The 21,641-nt window shown below is 34.4% G+C and overlaps 1 protein-coding gene across 5 annotated transcripts in view; it reads right to left on the bottom strand.

Annotated features, from left to right (window-relative positions):
* Positions 1-1,742: 1,742 nt before the first annotated feature.
* Positions 1,743-21,641, bottom strand: part of NAP1L1 (nucleosome assembly protein 1 like 1) — a 32,035-nt gene continuing 12,136 nt past the window's right edge. The window contains exons 3-16 of one of the 5 annotated variants that reach the window (XM_045811134.2): positions 19,170-19,255; positions 17,570-17,672; positions 11,519-11,660; positions 11,170-11,250; positions 10,325-10,453; positions 9,292-9,363; positions 8,341-8,480; positions 7,538-7,683; positions 7,423-7,442; positions 5,465-5,587; positions 4,719-4,748; positions 4,157-4,207; positions 2,592-2,663; positions 1,743-1,877 (exon numbers count right to left, since the gene is read on the bottom strand). In XM_045811134.2, coding sequence (XP_045667090.1) covers positions 2,628-2,663; positions 4,157-4,207; positions 4,719-4,748; positions 5,465-5,587; positions 7,423-7,442; positions 7,538-7,683; positions 8,341-8,480; positions 9,292-9,363; positions 10,325-10,453; positions 11,170-11,250; positions 11,519-11,660; positions 17,570-17,672; positions 19,170-19,255 — 1,159 coding nt within the window. In that variant the 3' untranslated portion in view covers positions 1,743-1,877; positions 2,592-2,627. Of the gene's footprint in view, positions 2,664-4,156; positions 4,208-4,388; positions 4,485-4,718; positions 4,749-5,464; positions 5,588-7,422; positions 7,443-7,537; positions 7,684-8,340; positions 8,481-9,291; positions 9,364-10,324; positions 10,454-11,169; positions 11,251-11,518; positions 11,661-17,569; positions 17,673-19,169; positions 19,256-21,641 lie in introns of those variants that run through there. The other 4 variants (XM_045811135.2, XM_045811133.2, XM_045811136.2 and 1 more) reach the window with 4 other exon arrangements.

Here is a 21,641-nt window from a genome sequence, read left to right as displayed (position 1 = left end):
CCTGAGTGAGGGGAAACTATAAACTGCAAATGTAAAGACAAAATTCAAAGTGTCTCAAAAACGTCTATAGTTAACTCAGTAAAAACCTTTCTAGTCTTCCAATAACAAGCTCCACTTAGCAGAGCTTGGGAGGTTGCTTTTAAAATTATACAGATTTACAGGCCATTCTGGCCTAAGTGCAGAATAGCCTACTCTAACATCTCTACTCTCTGCTCTTCAAAAAAAAAGTGTGTATATATATATATATATATTCATATTTTTAAAAAAACACCCAAAATATCACCAGTACATTTTATAAAATTAAATGCAAATTTTATTAAGGATTTCAAATTACATATTTCAAATTTCTAAAATGGAATAGAACCATTTTGGAACTGGAGAGATGGCAAAGATGAACACTGATATCCCTTACGATGCCAAATTTATTAAGAAAACAATTCCTCTGCAAACCACATCCCCTTTATGTAACAAGATGAAACAGTATCTGCCCCTTCACTTTGGCAATAGCTATTACCTAAAGGAATGAAAAAAAAAAATAGTGGTTCTGCTACTTAAGTTCATTAAAAATGGGATTCTATCTTCAGATTAAAATTTTTTAAGTTCATAAAGGCTGTGATCAAATGAGCTATGGGTAGAAAAACAAAAATCAGCAAAGAATGTGTAATCAAAGCAACCAAAAGCACTTTGAAAATAAAGAGGAAAAACATAAGGTGTTTCATGGCATTTTTTCCCCTACAAACTAACGCAACTGGTTAAGGATTTCCAGTAGTTAATTAAAATCTCAGGAGAGGAATGAATAGTATTATACAAATAAGATGTGTTCACATTCCAAGATCTTAACACTAAATTTTCAAAAAGGAAACTATCACCTCTAAAAACAATGTAATTTTATTAAGAGCAGGAAATCTAGGCGTCCTCTAATTATAATCCATTTAGTCCACCCTCACTGTCAAAGCTTTTAAGCTCATCACAAAAAATTAACAGTAATTAGCCTGAGGTATTTTAAATGTGGCTCTACAGTCTCAAATTTAATGGCGTTTCCCCCCACTAAAAATGATCTTCCTACTTTAGTCCCATGATCTCTGTAGTACTTTACTACAATATGGTCATATAAAAACAATCCTTGGACCTTTCCGAAGAGTTGCTCATCTATCAGCTTCTATTAAGATAGGAGCCACACAAAGATCTGCAAGAGTGTTGCCTGACCAGATCCTGAATGGAGGTACTTAAACCTTTGTTTTCCAGTTGAATTATCAAACCCTGGTATGAATAAAATGCTAAATATAATACTTGTACAAATACGTCCAAATTTTTGAGCTTTTAATGAGATCGAGAAACATTTCATAAAATTTAACTTAATATGCCTTAACATATCTGTGAGGTAGTTAGGTAAACAGTACTACCCATTTTAATACATAGTAAACAGAAGCATGGGTAAATGACATACTCATATTTTAAAAGCAGTAAGAATCAGAATTAACCATAGAGGCTTGGGGCCTTCTCTCTAGCTCTAATCAAAGGAAATAAAATTTCAACCTTTTAATCTTTCTTTTAAAAAAAATTACATCCTTTAAGATTTGCCTTTCTTTTCTATACTTTCTTAATTAACAGATGTAGTACCTCTCCCAAAGTTGACACACTTCTCTTCCGTAATATGGTAAACTGGGTACAATGCTTAATTCAAGCTAGGCCTCTGCTTCTACCTGAATTAGTACAAAATTAAGACATTATCTTGTGAGAACTAAAATTATATTTGACATTTTTATTTTAGGCTGCAAAAACAAAAACAAGCAAACAAACAGTAACAACAAAAAAACTTGAAATAGGCTTGTCAAATGATGTAAATTCATCCTTTCCAGGGAAGCAGAAGGTAGACCCTACCATAAAGAAAAGATGCTTAGTTAATGGAAGTTAAATTTAAAAGTACAGCTAAAATAATGAGGCTTAACTTCTGAAAAGGTTTTATTCACCTCCCTACAGTAACCAATAACCACACTATCAGTTAGGTTTCTTAACTACGGTTTCCTTATTAGGTTTCTAACTATGTCACTTAAAATACAAAAAATCCATTAATAATCTAAGTTATCAGTTGTGGTCTTACTGGAAATTCTTAACCATATATTTGTCTCAACAAGTTTTGTTTTTGTTTTTTAAATGAGGAATTATCTTAGTGTAAGTTGTTGCATTTCTGTAACAAAGTAATGAAAGGCACAGCTAGTGCAAGCAAATGTAAACCCAATTCAACTACCAGCTGAAAAAAATACTTTGGTTCTTCAGGAAAAAGATAGCAAAGCCAAAAAAAAAAAAAAAGTTTAACAGTTCTGTTCGCTTTCATAGCTGTAATCTTAAATCTTTGTTACATGATAAAAATTACTCCGGAAGAACCAAACCATGTAGTGATGAATGAACATGCGTGAAAGAATTTGTGCAATCAACAGATGTGGCAGAAAAACTAGAGTTAAAATGCTAAGTAGAACAAATTGGTCTTTAAAATTATTAGTTCCTTTCCTTTAAAAAAAATTACTGAGTCTACCAAGAAAATACAAAAACATAAGGCTGTAAGTAAATAATAGTTGTGTTTAGGCTATTACAGTGCAGGTTATCCTCAAGGCCACATACATCCTGCTTCACTGCTGCTTGCACTCTGCTGGGTTTTGATCCTTCTGTTAAAGGAAAACAACAAGTCAATCTATCTTTTTCTACCTGCTTCAGTTACTTTTCAACAGTAATTATTGTAATTAATTATCTCATTGTTCCATCAAAATTTTTGCCAAATTAAAGAAATGGTATAGCAAGGATGGTAAACTATTTATTCAAATACTACCAAGTCACAAAAATGCTAAAACGAGACCCAAATTTTACACTGCGGAATGAACTCCATAGAATAACACACCAAATCATAACCTTAAAAAATAAAATAACAAAGCATTTATGTTAGTCATATTACCAATTACTTTTGCCTTTTTATGGATCAATTATTCAAACATACTAATTCATACCCTTTAGAAAATTTAATTTGATTTTTAACTACCCCCTCTTACCTGCTCACTAGATTTTAAAATATCTTCTGGATATTTTACAGTATTTAGCAAATGAATGAATGCATTTAACAAAAACCAAAAGTTTCAAAAGAATCCTGATAATATACTACATATTTTGGGGGAGACAAAGGGCTTTACTAACCCTGATATGACAAATACCCAAGAACAACAGATTGGGAGTCTCAAAGATAGAGAAGAGAGGTGGTTGGGAGAACCTAACAAACAGTACTGCTTCCCTATTCGCAGGCACTCCTGCAATCGGATTATTTAAAAACTGACCTTTATTTATAAAGCTATCCTTTAGAGGGAAAACCTAAGAACACAAGCAATAAAAATTTCAAATGCTCCTAGGGGCACCTGGGTGACTCAGCTCAACTCTGACTCTTGTTTCTGGCTCAGGTCATGATCTCAGGGTCCTGGGATCAAGCCCCGCGTCCCCGAGTCAGGCTCTTTGCTCTCAGGCAGGGAATCTGCTTGAGGATTCTCGCTGGCTCGCATTCCCTCTCTCCTTCCCCTTTCCCTCTGGCCCACCCCCACCCCACTTGTCCTCTCTCTCTAAAATAACTAAATAAATCTTTAAAAAATAAAAATAAAATGCTTCTTTATTAAAAAACCAAAAAAAAAAAAAAAAAAAAAAAAAGCCCAGGGCACCTGGGTGACTCAGTCAGTTAAGTGTCTGCCTTCAGCTCAGGTCATGATCCTAGGGTCCGGGGTAGAGCCAGGTATCTGACTCTCTGCTCAGTGGGGAAGGTGCTTCTCCCTCTTCCTCTCCCCCACTCCCATCTCGTATGCAGTCTCTCTCAAATAAATAAAATCTTAAAAAAAATAAAAAAGCCCAAAATAATGTACATTAAAATAGAATCATAGGGTTTATTTAGCCTGAGACTAAGAAAAATACAAAGTCAGAACCAAAACTAAAATTTCTTAGGAAACGTGCATTGAAATTTCATGTACTGTTGAAATGCCAGTGGTGATTAAAGTGGACTATACATTATTTCCAGTCAATAGGATTTACTAAAGAGTTTAATGGACAAAAATAAACTTCGTATTAAGAAACATCAACTCTTACTTAACCTGCCTTAAACTTAATAGAAAGCAGCACTAATTTTGCTCACCTTTGAGTCATAGTCTGGATCATTTTCCTCATCTCCTTCTTCTTCCCCTTCCTATATTAAAGTTCAAAATGCATCCATGAAGTAGGTACACAGTAGGAAGAAATGGCTCATAATGTACGGAGAAATTTTAATACAAGTTACTCTATAAGTCAAAAGATTTTCATGATTACAGAGTATGGTGACAATGCAATTTAATTGAAAGCTTCTAATATGAAAAATTTCCCAACACAACTTGAGACATCCAGAGAGCTTTTATTGAAAAGATTTACTGCAGCCAACGTTGAAAAAGTTTACTGCAGCTTTTGACTTCTTCAAAGAGCTGATAACCCTGCAGCAGAACAGAATTATTTGAAATAAAAAAAATGTTCTGAGTTTTGCAATTTATTTATTGAAACCTCATACATACATTGTTTGGCTGTAGAATTCTAAAACCATATTTTTTTCCAAAAGGTTTATATCCCATATCACAGAATAATGATTATAGCAAAGGAATACATAAGTCACTCAATTTGCTTCTCAATGTGTTAAACAGAGAATTATTTGCTCATTTGGTAAACATTACCTCATCTGCTTCTTCACCTTCTTCATCATACTAAAAAGGGAAAAAAGGATGAAGTTTGAATGAAGCTAACAAACATTTGAAAACTGCATTAGTTACAGCCATTTTGTATCCACTAACAACTAAAAAAAGGAAAACATACTTTCCCTAAGGCAATTAATTATAAATTAAACAGCTGCAGGAATCACTCAATCTGACAATTTAAAGAGTTAAAGAATACAGTACAATTGTGCATAAGTGTGATCAGACAACTATTACTATAAATATTACTTGCCTGTACTTATGTGAACACACAGCACAAAAAGGCCCTAAATCTATTTGAATGACTGACATTTAGAAATAAAGATAGCCAAAATATTTGAGGGCAGCCTAATTTCACCTTAATTGTTGCTTAATACTCCTTTGGATAAAAATTCTATGCTTCCTAGTATTTTTAAGTAATAAAAAATATCTTAGGCATGTTTTGTTTAGTCAAAGAGAAGAGCATAACACATCTACAACACTGAGCAAACAGGGTAAAGTTGCACTAATTCAGAGTAGTCTTCCTATTAGCAGGAAAATAAAAGCTACCAAAGATCCTAAGAGGACATATTTAAAACAATTCAGGAAAGTTATCTATAGGACATCAGTAATTAGCCTTTGAATTATTCTGTTTTTTAAAAAATTACATCTATTCATTTAACTGCTCACCAATTGTGACCATCATACCCTCACCAAATGATTTCACTGCAGGATTCAGATTCACTCACATCATCATCATCATCTTCAATAGCTTCTCCAGTAAAGTATAACACTGATCTTGGGATTATACGCTCACGTAAAAAGTGACCAATTTCAAAGTCTGCAGCGAGGATAGCTTCAGCATCATCATCCTGGTTGTTTTTTTTTTTAAAGAAAAAAAAAGGGCACAAAAATTTAATAACTGTTATTTAATTAGGCACATGCAAGACTCTTGGGTTTAAATTCTATGAAACAACATTCAACTTCACTTTTAACTTTGTCATTTTAAAATTAGCTTATGTGTGTGATTAAACAGTCATCTGTATGTACCTTAAGTTCATTGGGTTTTAATAAAAAGAAAGTTACCAAGTCAGTGTACATACTCAGAAATTTGGGAAAATAAAAACTAGAACTGGTTATTGCTCAGTTTTTTGACTTAAAATATAAAAGCAACTTTCTATGTAACTATAATTTTCCTTATAAATATTCACTATTGAAAACACCAAATGGAATAATACTAAGAAAGAATCTCAGGATTTAAATAACATTAGGTATATGGCACATAGTGAAAGAACATGGAGGATTACTCCTGATTCCTTAAAGATAGTACAGAAGCAGTTTATGTATAATGCCAAATGAGGAGTTAGAATCCTACTTAATAAATCCTAAGTCAATCTAGGATTTCTACTTAATGACAAAGCACAACACAGAAATGGTGCTGACATTATTCAAAATTCAAATAATCCCATTTAAGTTCCATGATACCAAACAAGTAAACGTTCCATGAATGTTTGATTCATCAACATAATCCACTATAATAAACGCCAAAAAACACAAAAGTTGGCAGTGGACTTTTGAGGGAAAGACTTCTAATCACAGGTGCAGGTGTTCTAGCTTTAACTACTCAAGACTATTTTGTTACCATAAACATTTGACAACAGAATTTAAAAAATCACTTCAACACAAACTCCCAACCCACTCACGGACATGCAAATAGCATGAAACTCTCAATGTTCGTAAGTAGTTCTACCTAAAATTCAGGTGCTGTTTTATAGTCCCCTTTTTTGTCCCATGGAAGACATTTTGAACCAAGTCACTTACCACTCTTTACAGGCAGAAATACTTGCCTTTTACAGATCTGGTCTTAGCCTTAGCCGAAACTATTCCAACTCAAAAGTATTCAAAATAAACATACTTTCTAATTCTGTACGTATATAATTACGAAACTGAGTTAAAGTTAAAAAATCTGGCCAACAGACGAGCAAATTCAAAACATATGTAGCTTACACCCTGTCTGCACAGACCTCTCTTAGGCTGTTCCTCATTCCAGGCTATACACAGGCACTATCATAGCTCTTGGCTACATGGTCACATAAAACATGGCCACAACATGAAACCGTGTTTCCACTGGAATAACAAATACAGAAAGAGTTCTAACCAGAATGTGGTTAGGAGTTTCAGTAAATAAATAGTACAAATGATTTATTTAATACATCCTAGTTTCTTTCTTTCTTTCTTTTTTTAAAGATTTTGTTTATTTATTTGACAGAGAGAGGCAGTGAGGGAGGGAACACAAAGCAGCGGTAAAGGGAGAGGGAGGAGCAGGCTTCCCGCTGAGCTGGGAGCCCGATGTGGGGCTCGATCCCAGGACGCTGGGATCATGACCTAAGCCGAAGGCAGACGCTTAAAGACTGAGCCACCCAGGCTCCCCTAATACATCCTAGTTTCAATAAGAAAACGATCATCTTAAGAACTTGAATCCCCCACAATACTTCCAAGCCTCAAAAGAAAACTTTAGCCTTTCAGCATTTCTCAATGGAAGCACAACAGGCATTCTGAAATAATTTCAGATGCATAAAGGTCTTCTCCATGCACTGCAAGCCTCAGAACAAAATTCAAGTAGCAACTATGCAACTCCCCACTTCTGAGAACCAGTTCTTTAATTTCATAGTGAACAATTCAACAAATAAAGACCAATTTAACTTACCAGATCTCCACTCTCAGGAACTGCAAAATTGAGAAAAGAAGTTCAAATGAGTAAGAAACTAAAGAAACCTTAATAATAAAACAACCATTAATACCCAAACTAAAACACTATTTACCTTCAGGAGGGGCAAAAAAATTAAAGAAAGAGTCATTGGAAACTGTTTTGGTCACAGTACGAACTGTCCCACGTCCCTTATGTTTCTGCTTCTTCTTAATGGTTTTCAAAGTGACATTCTTTCCTTTTTTCCAATCTATCTGGCACCTTGCAAAACAAAGGGCAAGAATCTATCACAATTAACATACTATGCTTAATTGCTGGAAGAGCTAAGATTTATCTAATTAAATTTATTTTTTAAAAATATTTTCTTTATTATTTTATAGAGAACAAGGGAGAGGGAGAACAAGAGCGAGAGCACATGCACGTGAACAGGGGGAGGAGCAGAAGGGGAAAAAAATCTCAAGCAGACGCCAGGCTGGCACCAGGGGCTCGATCTCACAACCCTGAGATCATGACCTGAGCCGAAACCAAGAGTTGGAAGCTTAACTGACTGAGCCACCCACGTGCCCCAAATATTATTTTTAATTACAAATTTCAAGGGGAAAAATTGGCTCAAATGCTTTCGACAGCAATATAAAGAGAAAAATTTTATTTCTAAACACTTTTCAATAAATATATTGACTTAGCACAAATTCACAGTATAATGAATTTAAGTGTGTTTTCCTTTGAAGAAACGTTCTAATACTGTAAGCCAAGGAGAATTCTAGGAAAATAGGTGTGCTAATCTAAGAAAACACTTTTCTGAAATGTTTAGATATAAATTATGTATCAAGTACACACTAGGAAATACCAAATATCACAAATAACAAGTAAAACAAAAAGAGACAGAATATTCTGTGAAAGCAGTAAAATTAAACTCACCCCGTACAACCCATAATTTCTGGTCCATCAAAAGAAAAGGGATCAGAATCATCTGGTTCTGACCTCATCCTGTATGTCTTTGTCAACACTTCATTTGTGAAATATTCATTGGGTTCAAAGTGAAATTCTAAGACAAAACTCTTAAAAAAACAAAAAAATACTATTGAAATTCCTGCAACACAAATGTTAAGTGCTTTAAGTAAGAAAATTCAATCTGCTGATTTTTATAAACACATAAACTTCTAGGTGATAATGCCTTTCCTATTCTGGGACAGGGTCAGATAAACCCCAAATTATGTTAAAAAAGCAAAACAAGACACAAAATAAAACTGAATAAAACTCAGCTCAGCTTACAATTTCTATTTAGTAACATGTTTATAAAATAAGTTAAAACAACTGGATAAACTGACCTAGTACTCCTCCCTCCTTCCATCCTCACAAAGAGGACTTTAAATCATCTTCTAACCCGAATTTGACAGAGGAACAGCCCAACTTTACTACACACGAAAGAAGAATCTACAGTCTATAGTAGCTTTGCCCATACTTCACATAATACTGATGGTTTTTGGGAGAAACTAGTAGCTGATCTTTCATCATGGGAAAGTGGGGGCCCTCTAACATCTTCTGTTTTATGTAATTCCCAGACACATGCCTTTTAAGACAGAGTAAGTATTTAGGGTGCTATTTTTTAATCTGTATTTATTCTAGGATCAAGGACTTACTATATTTCAAAAATAGTTTTATGTTCAGAGGGAGGAAAAGGAATAAATTCTGCATCACAATTACCAACATCCAAACATTTATTTGCTACCAACAAGAGTACCAGGTATGAGTTTTAACTTTTCTCACCCATCTCTAGGCTTAGAATATCACCTCTTTTTAGAAAGTTCCATATATCCACCTATAAACATCTAATACTACAAAACTGAAAATATTTCAAAGTTCTTTTACCATGGGCTGGCCAGCATCTGAGAACTTCACTTTAATATCTTTCAAGTGCTTCAAAATAGGTTCATCATGTTCCTGCAAATTAAGAAAATATTAAAATGAGTATCTAACATGGCATTTCAGGATTAGTGTGCTATTACTGGACAATAAACATTTAGCTGACTGAGACATTTATAGTGAGGCTTTATGTAACAATTATGAGCCACAAGACCTACTCTTATGTATATTATGGCTTATACTAAAGCAGTTTACTTATAAACTCTACTTATTTCTACTGGCAAAGGTAGAAAAAAAGTGACTTAACAGAGAATTACATTATCATCAGACTGAATGGACTGAAGAATATAAAACCAAGTCTAACTCAGGCATGTTTTCTTTAAAAACATTTCCTTTTCCAGCTCTTCTTGTTCCTTTCATTCTGCTAGGTCCTTTTCTACTTTGCCAAAGTAGAAATGCAATAAGCAGTCCCTGTTTTGAGATTTCTTTTTCTTGACTTTAACTTTCAAAAATCACACTATAAGGCAACAAGTACTATAATGCACATAGTAGTGGCTCAAGAAATGCTTCTGATTAGGACAGGAAGTTTCCCAGAGAAGGTGGTATCTGTGTTGGATTCCCAGAAAAAGTGACAACTGTAAGAGTTAAAGATCTTTATGTTATTCTTTTAAAATGTAAATGTCCCTCAGCATATTTGTTTCAGACTGAAAAAGTCTTTTGGGGTAACATAAGTGAAATTTTAAGTTTTCTTCCTTCAATCACTAATACCAAAAACACTTAAACACTGAAGACACAAGACTATGCAAAACATTGCTCAATAGATAAGAAACTGTCGAAGGGACCATTTCATTATCTAATTTCTGAAAATGAATTACAATTTATTTACTACATTAATCAAAGATGCAATTTTCCTACTACAGGTAACAGGTTTCAAGAGACAGCGATCATTCTATAGAGGAGAGATTAGTCATCACAGCCATTTAAATTTCAAAGGTTTTTACCCTTTGAGGTAAACTGATGTTTTTATGAGTAAAATTACCTGAACCATATCACTGAGCAAGTCAACATTCTTAAAAACAGTCAACCAGAATTCAGGAATTCCCTTGGGGTCTTCTTTTTCTTCATCCTTTTTCTCATCTTCGATCTTGGCTTTTTCTTTCAGCTCCTCCTGGATAAATGATAGCATTAAGTTACTGAATTCCTAAACCAGACCACTTGATAAAATCTTAACCATCCCCTTAACTTACATCCAGTGAAGTACAGAAACCAACAAATCCTCAATCACCAATTGCAATTTTCAATCAAATAAGTTCTAGTCCAATTGTGTTATCATTGCTGTTACCCATAACAAACTTTACTTCTATAAATATTACTACCATACCCCTCCCGAAAGTGAGAACCACTAAGGGAGAACCTATGAACTATAGGAAAACAGTTTTAGAGAAAACAATTTTAAAGCTTCAGGAAAAAAATAAATATAAACTTTGCCCAATTCCTCATTCCTTGGTGTTCTTGATCAAAACATTACGTTCTCCTTATCAACCAACATTAAAATAGCAATGCTGGGGAAACAGAGTCATGTAACAGAACACTGTGTTTGTGTCACAACCCTGCCATTTATTAATTGTAGGCAAGTCACTTAGAAGCCTCCATTTCACCATGTGGAAAAACCAAGAACAATCCTTTGCATGTCATCATGTTCAAAGGAAAAGTTTACATAATCTATAAAATTTAAATACTAAAAAATGTAAGGGAAAAACGAATTTGGGTACAGATGGTACCAGCGTTAACAGTGGCTCATCTGTTCTGATTGTCGTTAACTCACCATCAATCTTATAATAAAATATTTCCAAAGTATAAAAACACACTAAAGTTGGTACCAACCGAAATTTCATCCTCCTCATCTGGTTTCCATTCACATTCTTCTTCTGTAGGTTCATAAATTGCATTAATGATCTCAAATCGCTAAAATGATTTAAAAAAAAAAAAGAAAAACTTGCATAAAAACAATGACATCCAAGCCAGAAACTGTTTCTCATTAAAGAGGTGTACAGATTTAATGAATGCATACCACAACCCAAATTGCTATTATTGATAGTTTTCCCGAATACCTCTAATAACCATTTTGCTTCGAGATCTAAAGACTAAACCACCTGCAAGTTTGTTCATATTTCCAGAGCTTTACTATAATCTCAAATTTCAGATAAAGAAAATGAAGTAGTGAAAGCATTACCTTATCAAATAGAGGCTGATAGAGAACAGCATACTTTCTTTCAAGATCATGAACTTCCTCATAGAATTTGGCTTCTATCTGTGCACATTTAACTTGAAGATTTTTGAGAGCATTCACTCGTCTTTTAACTACCCTAGGCAAGCTGAAAGGTTGGAACGCACCAGTTAAGCAGCATCACAGTAAAACACAAGTCACACTTCTATCATATTGAAAAGTAAAGCATAAAAATTAGTGAATGAGAGGTTTCCAATTTGAAGCAAAAGGTATACTCATTCAAATTAATTAAAATTCAAGAAACATAAATACATGGTCTTGACTATAAAATACTTCAAAAATGAACATGTAAACAGATACAGTAAGCTGTGATAAGAAAATGTAAATCATATCAACCCTAAATCTTTCATTATAATCAAGTTCAGCATTAGACTTGTCAGTGCCGGCATCTAAGCTGTAAAACAGTCTATCTTAGGGAGTTAAAAAGTCATGTACTGACCATCCTAACGGAGAATAAGGACAATAACCTTGATTTTAAAAAAAGTATGCATATCCAATCCAGTCCAGCTATTTTTAGGGAAAAGGATATTATATTAGAAAAAAGGATGGTATCCTACATTATTTCGTATTTTAGTCTCTATTTAGAATTTAAACTTTCATTTAAAAAAGAATATTGTATGTTATGAAGGGACTGTTAATAACAGCTTTGAGATATAATTCATAAATCATACAATTTACTATGGGGTATAAGCCCCTTGAAGTATGATTAAATTTATGAATCCCCCTACCACCCAAAACGTGTTCGCTCAAAATTTATCTAACTTCAGGGACTCTGTACAATAGATCCAGAATCCAGGTTAGAATTTCCTGCACTAAGCAGATTGCTATAAATCAAATAATTCTCTTACTTAACCACTACTTTAGTTAAGATAATCAGAAGTAAAAAATTATCTACAGATACCAATTTTTTATTTCTTACAATTAAAAGTGAAAAGTTTAATGTTTTGTCAAGGTGATGAAATAGCATGAGGTGCTGCCCACCCCCAAAACCGTTATCTCAGAAAAACAGAAAGAATTCAACCCTAGAAACTTCAGAACCAAGAAGAAAACAACTATTTCAGGGAACCACACACACTCACAAGCATACACATACTACGAGCAACCTCTGAGTAAGACTAATTTAACAACTGTACAGGGTGAACTGCAACCTGGAAAAGGGAGGAAATGGGCAGGCTCGAAGAAAGCTTTTGCAATTCTCCACTTGCCTTACAACAGTCAGTGTCTGACTCCTTCACCACCCCCAGAGACCAGTGCCAGCATTTTCAGTAGTTGATGAAAGCTGGACTGGCTGAGAGCCTACAAGCACTCATTCCTCCACCCCTCCAATCCAGGTACAATGGATTACAACCAAAGGAGACTGCCTCTTCCCCAAGCAGTCAAAAACAACTGCCTGGAGGGGCGCCTGGGTAGCGCAGTCGTTAAGCGTCTGCCTTCGGCTCAGGGCGTGATCCCGGCATTCCGGGATGGAGCCCCACATCCATCGGGCTCCTCTGCTGGGAGCCTTCTTCCTCTCCTACTCCCCTGCTGTGCTCCCTCTCTTGCTGGCTGTCTCTCCGTCACATAAATAAATAATAATAAAATCTTAAAAAAAAAAAAAAAAAACACAACTGCCTGGAATTGACAGCAAACTTTGAGTCTGAAGTAACTGGAACTCTCCTTGGGTTCACTTCAATTGCTTTTCTTAAATTCCATGGGACTGGCACAAACCAGAGCCTGATCTTTATTCCTCCCTCAATAATCATTATTGGGAAATAACTGTTATCAACCAGTGAGCCTGAGCTCTATAGCCAAAAAACTAAACCCTCAAGGAATATAATTTTTAATGAAAGAATGAAATATTTATCATCTGAAGCCGTATTATTAGACAAAACAATGTAAATATATTTAAAAAGATGAGGGAAGAAACCCGACCAAGAAATCTAAAACAAAGTAGAAATATTAAAAGTGAAAAATACAGTAGCTAAAACAAATAACCAACAATAGGGTAAACAGGATAGGTTCAACTTAAGGAAGTCCATTAAAGTTGAAAAGCTCTCCAGAAAGGCAGCAGGAAAGACAGACAGAAAATTTATGATTTGGACGACAAAAGTCGCAACAACTGAGACAGAAGGGAGGTGGATATCTGAAAAAATGGGAGGATATCTAAAGAAATGAATAATAAATTTCTCACAGTTAAATATGCAAATCCTTACTCTAACCCCTAGACAGGTTAATGAGATTCATGAATATCAAAGACTAAAGAAAATTCTGAATGTGTTCAATGAAAAAACAAATAACCTACACAGGAAAAGGAATCCGACATCAGGCTTCAAACGAAAACACCATATACAGGAAGAAATGAACTTTTATTTAAGAACTTTGAACTTCAATTTTATAAGCCAGACTATTATTCAAATATGAAGACAAAATAAAAATTGTATGAGGCATATCAGGCTTCAGGAAATAGGCCAGAGATACTCATTACATTCATTAAAAATAATTTCTGAGGAAGTTAAAAAAATTTAAAAATTATATAAGTATAGGTGGCCAAATATCCTGGCAAATTTTACTGTTGCCTTGATGAAAAAAAAGAGGACTAGAGAATGTATATTTATAAGTAATACAGACATTAGTAAATTTAAGAAATCAATAGGGGTAAATAAACTTAGGTATTAGGATATGAGCCCCTTTACCTTAATAACAAAAAAGAATGCAGGAACTTTGATACCAGCAGAAGACAACTTGATTTATTCAATGGAAAGCAAAAAAAGAGAAAAGAAACAAAGTAGAATAAATTATAAAATAATAGCAATTAAGTCCAAAAACAATACTGCTTTCAAGAAAGGCAAAGAGTTTAAAATTACTAATAAAGAAGCAAACTTCCCTACTAGAGATAAGATACAAGGATGGAAAAACACATGCCAGGTAAATAAAAACCAAAAGAAAGGTAAAATAGTACCTTAATATCAGACAAAACAATTTATAACACCACCACCACCACCACCAAATACAAAAGAGGACATTTTATACTGGTAAACTGGAACAAAAGGACAAGATATATACATCACAAACATATAACTAATAATACAGCTTCAAAATATATTAATCCAATCTATAACCAATAAAATTCTAGGAAGAAACAGATTAAGTGGAAATTTCTAACACATTCTTTCCAGAAACTATTAGATCAAGCCATCGATCAATAAGCAGAAATAAGAGAATGTGAACACCACAATAAATCTGAGCTACTAATTTCAGCATATAGATCTTCACACTTAACTTTCATAGAACATTTACAAAAACAAATATTAAGGCCATAAAAGATAATTAAAAAAAAAAATCAAATGAACGAAGCCCTCAATTCAAGAACCTTGAAAGGGGAATGGAGCAAATCCAAGAAAGAAGGGTTCTCAAACTCCAAAGGCCAAAGTCCATTTTTAGAAGAGTTCTACCAACTGTTCAAAGAACAGTTAATTCCCATTTTATACAAGTTGTTTTGAAAACAGGGGGAAAAGTAAAAACATAAACCCTGTTTATGTCACTAAACAGCTGAAATCTTGACTCTAAAACCAGGGCATGGAATTACCATCCCATGAAAGTTTCTGTATTGTACATACATATATACATACATGCACATATGCATATAAATACACACACACACTCAAGTATATTTCACTAATGAATAAGGACCCTGAATAAAATATTAACTACCTGACTCAACAGTGTAATAATAATAATACATGATTAAATTTATTCCAGGAATGCAAGGCTAGTTTAGCATCTGAAATACAGGTTTCCAAAAATGTATTTAATATGTACCTCATAGATTCAAAGAAAAAGTCAAAAGACCATCTGAATACATACAGGGAAAAAGGTCACAAAAAAAAATCTAAGTAGACACCAAGTTTAATGGAGAGATTTTATATCCATTCCTGGTTAAAACTAGAAATAAGATAAAGATGCTCATGTTTAATGCTAATTGTTTAAAACAGTACTGAAAGTCCTAGCCAATGTTACAATGAAACAAAAAATAAACTTGGTGTGAGGTAATGTGAAAGATGAGAGCTAAAACTGCCATTATTTGCAGACAAGATCTTTTGCCTATGGGAGAAAAAAAAAGAACAAATTACTATAGTAAGTGTAGCAAGATTTCTGGATACAAGATCAACAGCAAAGGAAATAAAAAATAAAAATAAATCAATAGCACTCTTCTCTACAACAGCAGCAGCCAACATGGAAATACAATAAAAAATAAGATATTATCCACAATAACAACACAACTAAAGTATATAGGAATTAATCAAGAACAGACTATGAGAAAAACTTTGTAATAAAAGAGTATGATTTCAATAAATACAAGGATATGGATGAGACAATTGTACATTAGAAGAATAATCCCCTACCATCACTATAACTCCTATCAAAATTTTAGTGGGGGGACTGTTTTGTGAAAACCCCTCTAAACTTCCTATCAACCAAGGCCAATCTTAAAGAGTGTATTCCATAGGGGATGGGGGGCGGAGGGTAGAAGTAAGCAAGATACTAAAGGGAGAAACAAATTAATAGAAAGATTAAATTATCACCCTGCTAGATATTATTAAGACATACTAAAAGGCCATATTAATTAAAAGAGTGCTGCTCAAAGAAACACAGGTGTTTATAAGAAACTGATATGAAATAAAGGTGGTATCACAAATAAATGAGTAAATAATGAACTGTTTAGTGAAGTGTTACAGAAACAAGCTCACTAGGAAAAAAAACAGAAAAGAAAAGAAAAAAAACAAAAACAAAAAACAAAAACCCTGATGCATAGCTAAATACAAAGGTGGCCCTCAGAGGGTTTATTAAAGACCTAAAGATGGAAGGTAAAACTAGTCAACAGGAAATGCAGAAGAAACTAGGAAGGACTTCTTAACTTGAAAAGCAAAAGCCACAGGTCGAAAAACTTAAAACATAAAAATTAAGGATTTCTGTTTAATGGAGAATGCTATGGATAAAGTTAATACAAATGACAACAGATTATTTACGAAGTCTAAAACTGATAAGAAATTAACACCTCGAATATACAAAAACCCCTGCAAAACAAGATAGTAAACCCCAATAGGAAAATGGACAACGAAAGCAACCTAAAAGGCTCACAATCATGAAGAAAAGCTCAAAACTCATTAGACAACAAAAAGTACAAATGAAACAAAATAAGCCTGCACCTCTTAGATGGTAAAAAAAAAAAAAAAAAAAAAAAAAAAAAAAAACCATAAAGCTGAATGATGCCAACTGCTGGCAGAAACACAACGATGAAGGTTGCCTTCATGCACTGGATATACAGTCATTCTAGAAAACAAGCTGGGAAGGACTTAAAGCTTGCATACCCTATAACTAACAATTCCACTGGTAAGTACATATGCCCCCAAAATTCTTACACAATTCTTTAAAAGGGCATGCCAAAAGAGGACCATTACAATGGAATTTGTGTTGATGGAGCTTAGAAGCAATCAAGATATCCATCAAAGAAAAAGCTTATTTAAAAAAGCATGTAATCAAACATAATGGACACAAATCACGGTAAGTAACAACATTCAGAAGCTAGGAACTACTGACGAGAGGTTACATACAGATATAGCAACATGGATGGATCTTAAAATCATAAAGCCAAGTAAAAAAACAATTATAAGCAGAATAAGATATATGGGCTATTGTTAATGATTTACAGAACCAGTGAAATAAATAAGAAATCTGTATTTCTCCTAATTCTGTGCATTTCTAGCAAACCTCTGAACAAATCTCAGAAATGGTTAAGAACAGTGTACTTCCTGTGGAGAGGAGTCAAACTTTAAAAGACCAACTCTAAATTGGTGGTATTCAACAAAATTTTAAACTCCCCAAAATCCTATACTAGAAACTAACAGACATTAGCTTTCCACTATTACATATCTAAGTACTAGATGGTCTTAAAAAGATACACCTGCAATGCTGATTATAGACGGATAGAAAAGGACTACGGAAAAGAAGAACTTGTACCTTTCAATGTATCCTGTTGGTGTTTCTACCAGACCATCAAGTCTTTCTTGAAGGGCTGCAAGAATCTGAGGATTTTGCATCATCTGAACAGTCAGCTGACGCGCTTTAAAAAAAAAAAAAAAAAAGGGCATCGAAAAAAGGATTTTATGAAAATGTATTAATGCTATTTTAATAGGACAATCCAATCATGAAGTTTTCCTGACTAGCCCATATTTCGTTGGCCTGAGTAGAGATGGGCAGCAAGCTGAGGAAAATCCACTCTAGAAAAACCTGACGTTAGGAAAAGTTCAGATTCTGAATGATCTAACAACGCCATTTCTCAAGGCCACTGCCACAACTACTATTAATAATAAATATCCTTTCTCTTCATACCACCTTGTGTTTCATTCACCTTACATTTTTAAGAAGCTCAAAGCTTCATCCACATGCCTAACTATGACTCTAGATAACGCTTTGAAGGCAGACAACACATTATCGGAAAACTCCAAGTATAGTGACACTTTCGACCCTGGGAGGAAAGACTGTGGGGTGAGTAACCTAAATGTTTGTTTGATGCTTATAGTATAGTGTGCTTCTGTGTATCAATAGAGAAAGTTAACAGTTGGGATAATCAAGGTTGTAACTAAAACCAAACAAACTGTGGTTGTTAATGGTGTCTAAAAATAGTATCAATCCAAAAATAAACTAGATTTAGGCACAACAAATTATTCTATTACCATCTTTTCGTCAACAGACATTACACAAAATTGACATGCATTTTCCCAGTTATGTTTTTAAAGGTCAATTCCTAATATTAATTTGATTATTGGATGATGTACAGTTATGATAACCAACATGCCTTTAGAAATGTCAATATTGGCCACTAAGGATACCGATCTACGTATCTTTTAAGACAATGCTGCAAGATGAAAGCTGAAGCTGAAGTTCAGTAGTCTTTTCACAATTAACCTCCATCTGGCTCAACAATGAAAAGTTGAGTCACCTAGTACTTTAATATTCTTGGCCCATACCTATAGGGCATAACCTAAAGCAGTACAATTCCCCACTACCATCACTATCTCCCCCCTTTATAATATTTGCTAAAGAAAACTGTGTGATTTTTGTTTACATTTAATAAATGTCTTTTTCGTCGTTTGGCTGGAAAGGATTAAAAAAAAGGTTGAAATATACAACTTTATGTTTTCTACATATGAAATAACTGAACATTTCCAGTAACTCTAAGCTAGTGTTGTTTAGAACTACCACCAAAAACAACTCCCACCAACACATGTAACATTTCTGAATTCAAAAAAAAACCTCACGGGCAGCTGTTTGACACAACGATGCCGTGTCACTCCAGCAGCAGAGGGCACACAGAGTAACTTCTGATGGGTCACTAACTATATTCATACCTTCCTCCCTTATTACCACTCTATCTCCATCTCCCTCTTCCCCTCCGTTCTTCCCCCCACCGGGAACATACACACGAACTGTTACTCAACTAGAGGTATGGGCCAATGGGTAAAGCAGACAAGGATCCAAAAGTGAACAGTATTTGTTACTACCCTCTAGAAGACGTGTGCCAGCAATCACTGGCTCCTGAAGTAATTTAAAATAATACCTTTGATTTTTGTTTCTTCACCAGTTTCTTCCTCTTCTACTTCTTCAACATCATCCAAATCTTGATCAAGTTCAGACTGTTCTTTGCTACAATATCATAGTATCACACCAAGGTTCAAATGTACCAATTACCAAAAATAAATAAAAAAATTATAGAACACTTCATTTCATTTTCTAGGTTAATATGCCTCTTTCAAAAATATGAAATAGGAAATTCAGAAGGTAATTCAGTTTTCTTTCTAACTTCATATATAAACAAGCACAAACTGGAAGTACATAAAATTTCATTTAAAAGCACATGATCGAATATAAAATTTATAGTTTAAGCTTTTTCTTCCCCCCCCAAGATTTTATTTTTAAGTAATCTCTACACACAATGTGGGGCTCGAACTAACAACCCAGAGATCAAGAGTTGCATGCCCCACCGACTGAGCCAGCAGGGGCCCCTCTACTCCAAGCTTTAAAAATGTGGTTTGATAGGGTTGGTTCCAGGAACGTGAGGTCAGGAAGTATGTGTTCTTTACCCAATATCCACTGATTTCACTCTTCTTAGTAACAGCACCCTGATTTTATATGAGATAGCAATACACCAAGTTTTTAAAAATCTATATTTCCCAGCCTACCTTTTATTTAGGTGTGGTTATGTAACTCCGGGCAATGAGTTAAAAAAACAAAATGTATAGAATTTTGAGTAAGCCTCCTTTATAGGACAGTAGACAGCTGGGAGGCCTTTTTGATCTTGCTCCCTTCATAGAACAGGGATGTGCTGACTAGAATTCCAACAGCCCTGCTAGACCATAAGGCATCCTAGAGAATGAAAGTCAACAGAATGAAGGAGTTTGAAAAAACAAGGATCCTGGATCCCTGATGGCTATGGGGCAATCACATTGGCCTGTACTGTATCTTTGGACTTTCCTCCTTTTTCTTTCCTTCATAGTGGAGATGGGCAAAAAGTTAAGAAGACCTGAGTCTACTTCATACTTAGAGCAAAGCCAGGAAGATGGCACCATTGAAAGAAAAGGAAAAAAGTAATAACATTCTCCCCATTTCATCTTAAAAATCTAGTTTTTGAACATGAAATTACAATGAGAATTAAAAAGGGAAATAAGGTTATCTAAGTCAACATGTAGGTCTTCCTATAATTCCTTCTGTGATTTTACATTTTAATATTTGGTTTACAGATTTAGTCACATTCATGTTTAGAAACAGCATTTGAAATATTAACTTTCATACAGAGACAAATACTATCTTTCATATAAAAACAAATACAGAAAAGGTCAACTGTGTTCTGACAGCAAAATGTATGTCCCTTCAAACTGAGAAAAAAGTCAGCCATCCCATCAGAAACAATAGATTTCTGAAATTATCTTTGATTTAGTATAAACTTAAACATACTTAGATTTAAGGGCCATTAACTAAAGATCACATAGCACAGTTATTCCTCCAGTATGATTTTAATCATTTATTGAACATCTACATCTTATGGCTTTAAAACGGGTCCAGAGACTATGTCACAAGGTCAAATACAGCCCACTATTTTTGTAAATAAAACTTTACTAGAACACAGCCACTGAAGTTTGTTTACGTACTGTCTATGGCTGCGTTCACACTACAACAGCAGAGGTGAGTAATGCAACAGAGACCATATGGCCCAAAATGCCCAAAATATTTATAATTAGGTCATTTATACAAAACATTTGCTGGCTCCTGCTTTAAAGAACAAGAATCCTCCCTTCCACCCTCCTAGGGCTCACAGCCATCTAAAATTAAATAAGAGGATGGTGAGGAATCAGGCTGTCACAACCAATTTATTTTTTCTTTAAATTTTAAAACAAAATGAGGTTGCAAGGTTAAGATAGCAGATTGCACATACTCCTCTGATCTTAATCCTTCCAAAATCTCTACTAAAATTATGATAAAAGGGTTTTTTAAACAGACAAACATTGAAGGACAGGAAGACGAGAGCAGCAACAGCAACTTTACAGAGAACTGAAATCTAACTTAACAGTGGGAAAAGCTGAAAACTAGACCAAACACAGAATCAAAAAGGATGTTTCTGGAACTAGGGCTGGGGGAATGAAATTGGAGAAAATAGGGAGGACTAAACAAAAACTGATAAAGCAGTTAAATTCCCAGATTCTCTCCCTCGACCTAGCAGAAGCACAGCAGTTCCTTCTTTGGAAAGGGTTAAACTTAGAGCTCAGACTGTAAGACCACAGATAGAGCTAAGAGTCTCTCAGATACAGGACTGTATCACACTAGAATGTTCAATGTAGAGACCCTTCCCTAGCCACCTTTTCCCAATTTGGATTCCACACAACACCGAAACCCAGGTCTTTACCCAGATAATCTTCCTTGGGGGTATCTGACCAGCCCAGGAAAAAAACATCATTCTGACAATAGGGATTCTCACAATAAACAACCACCCTGATGACTTACATTACAATCTAAATTAAAAGCCTCCCTCCACCCC

This window comes from Ursus americanus, chromosome 17 (genome assembly GCF_024610735.1).
Source record: "Ursus americanus isolate L20-20 chromosome 17, mUrsAme1.1.p, whole genome shotgun sequence".
In the NCBI taxonomy this organism is placed as follows: domain Eukaryota; kingdom Metazoa; phylum Chordata; class Mammalia; order Carnivora; family Ursidae; genus Ursus; species Ursus americanus.
The sequence above is the reverse complement of the archived record's forward strand: the minus strand, read 5'-3'. Positions and strand labels throughout refer to the sequence as shown.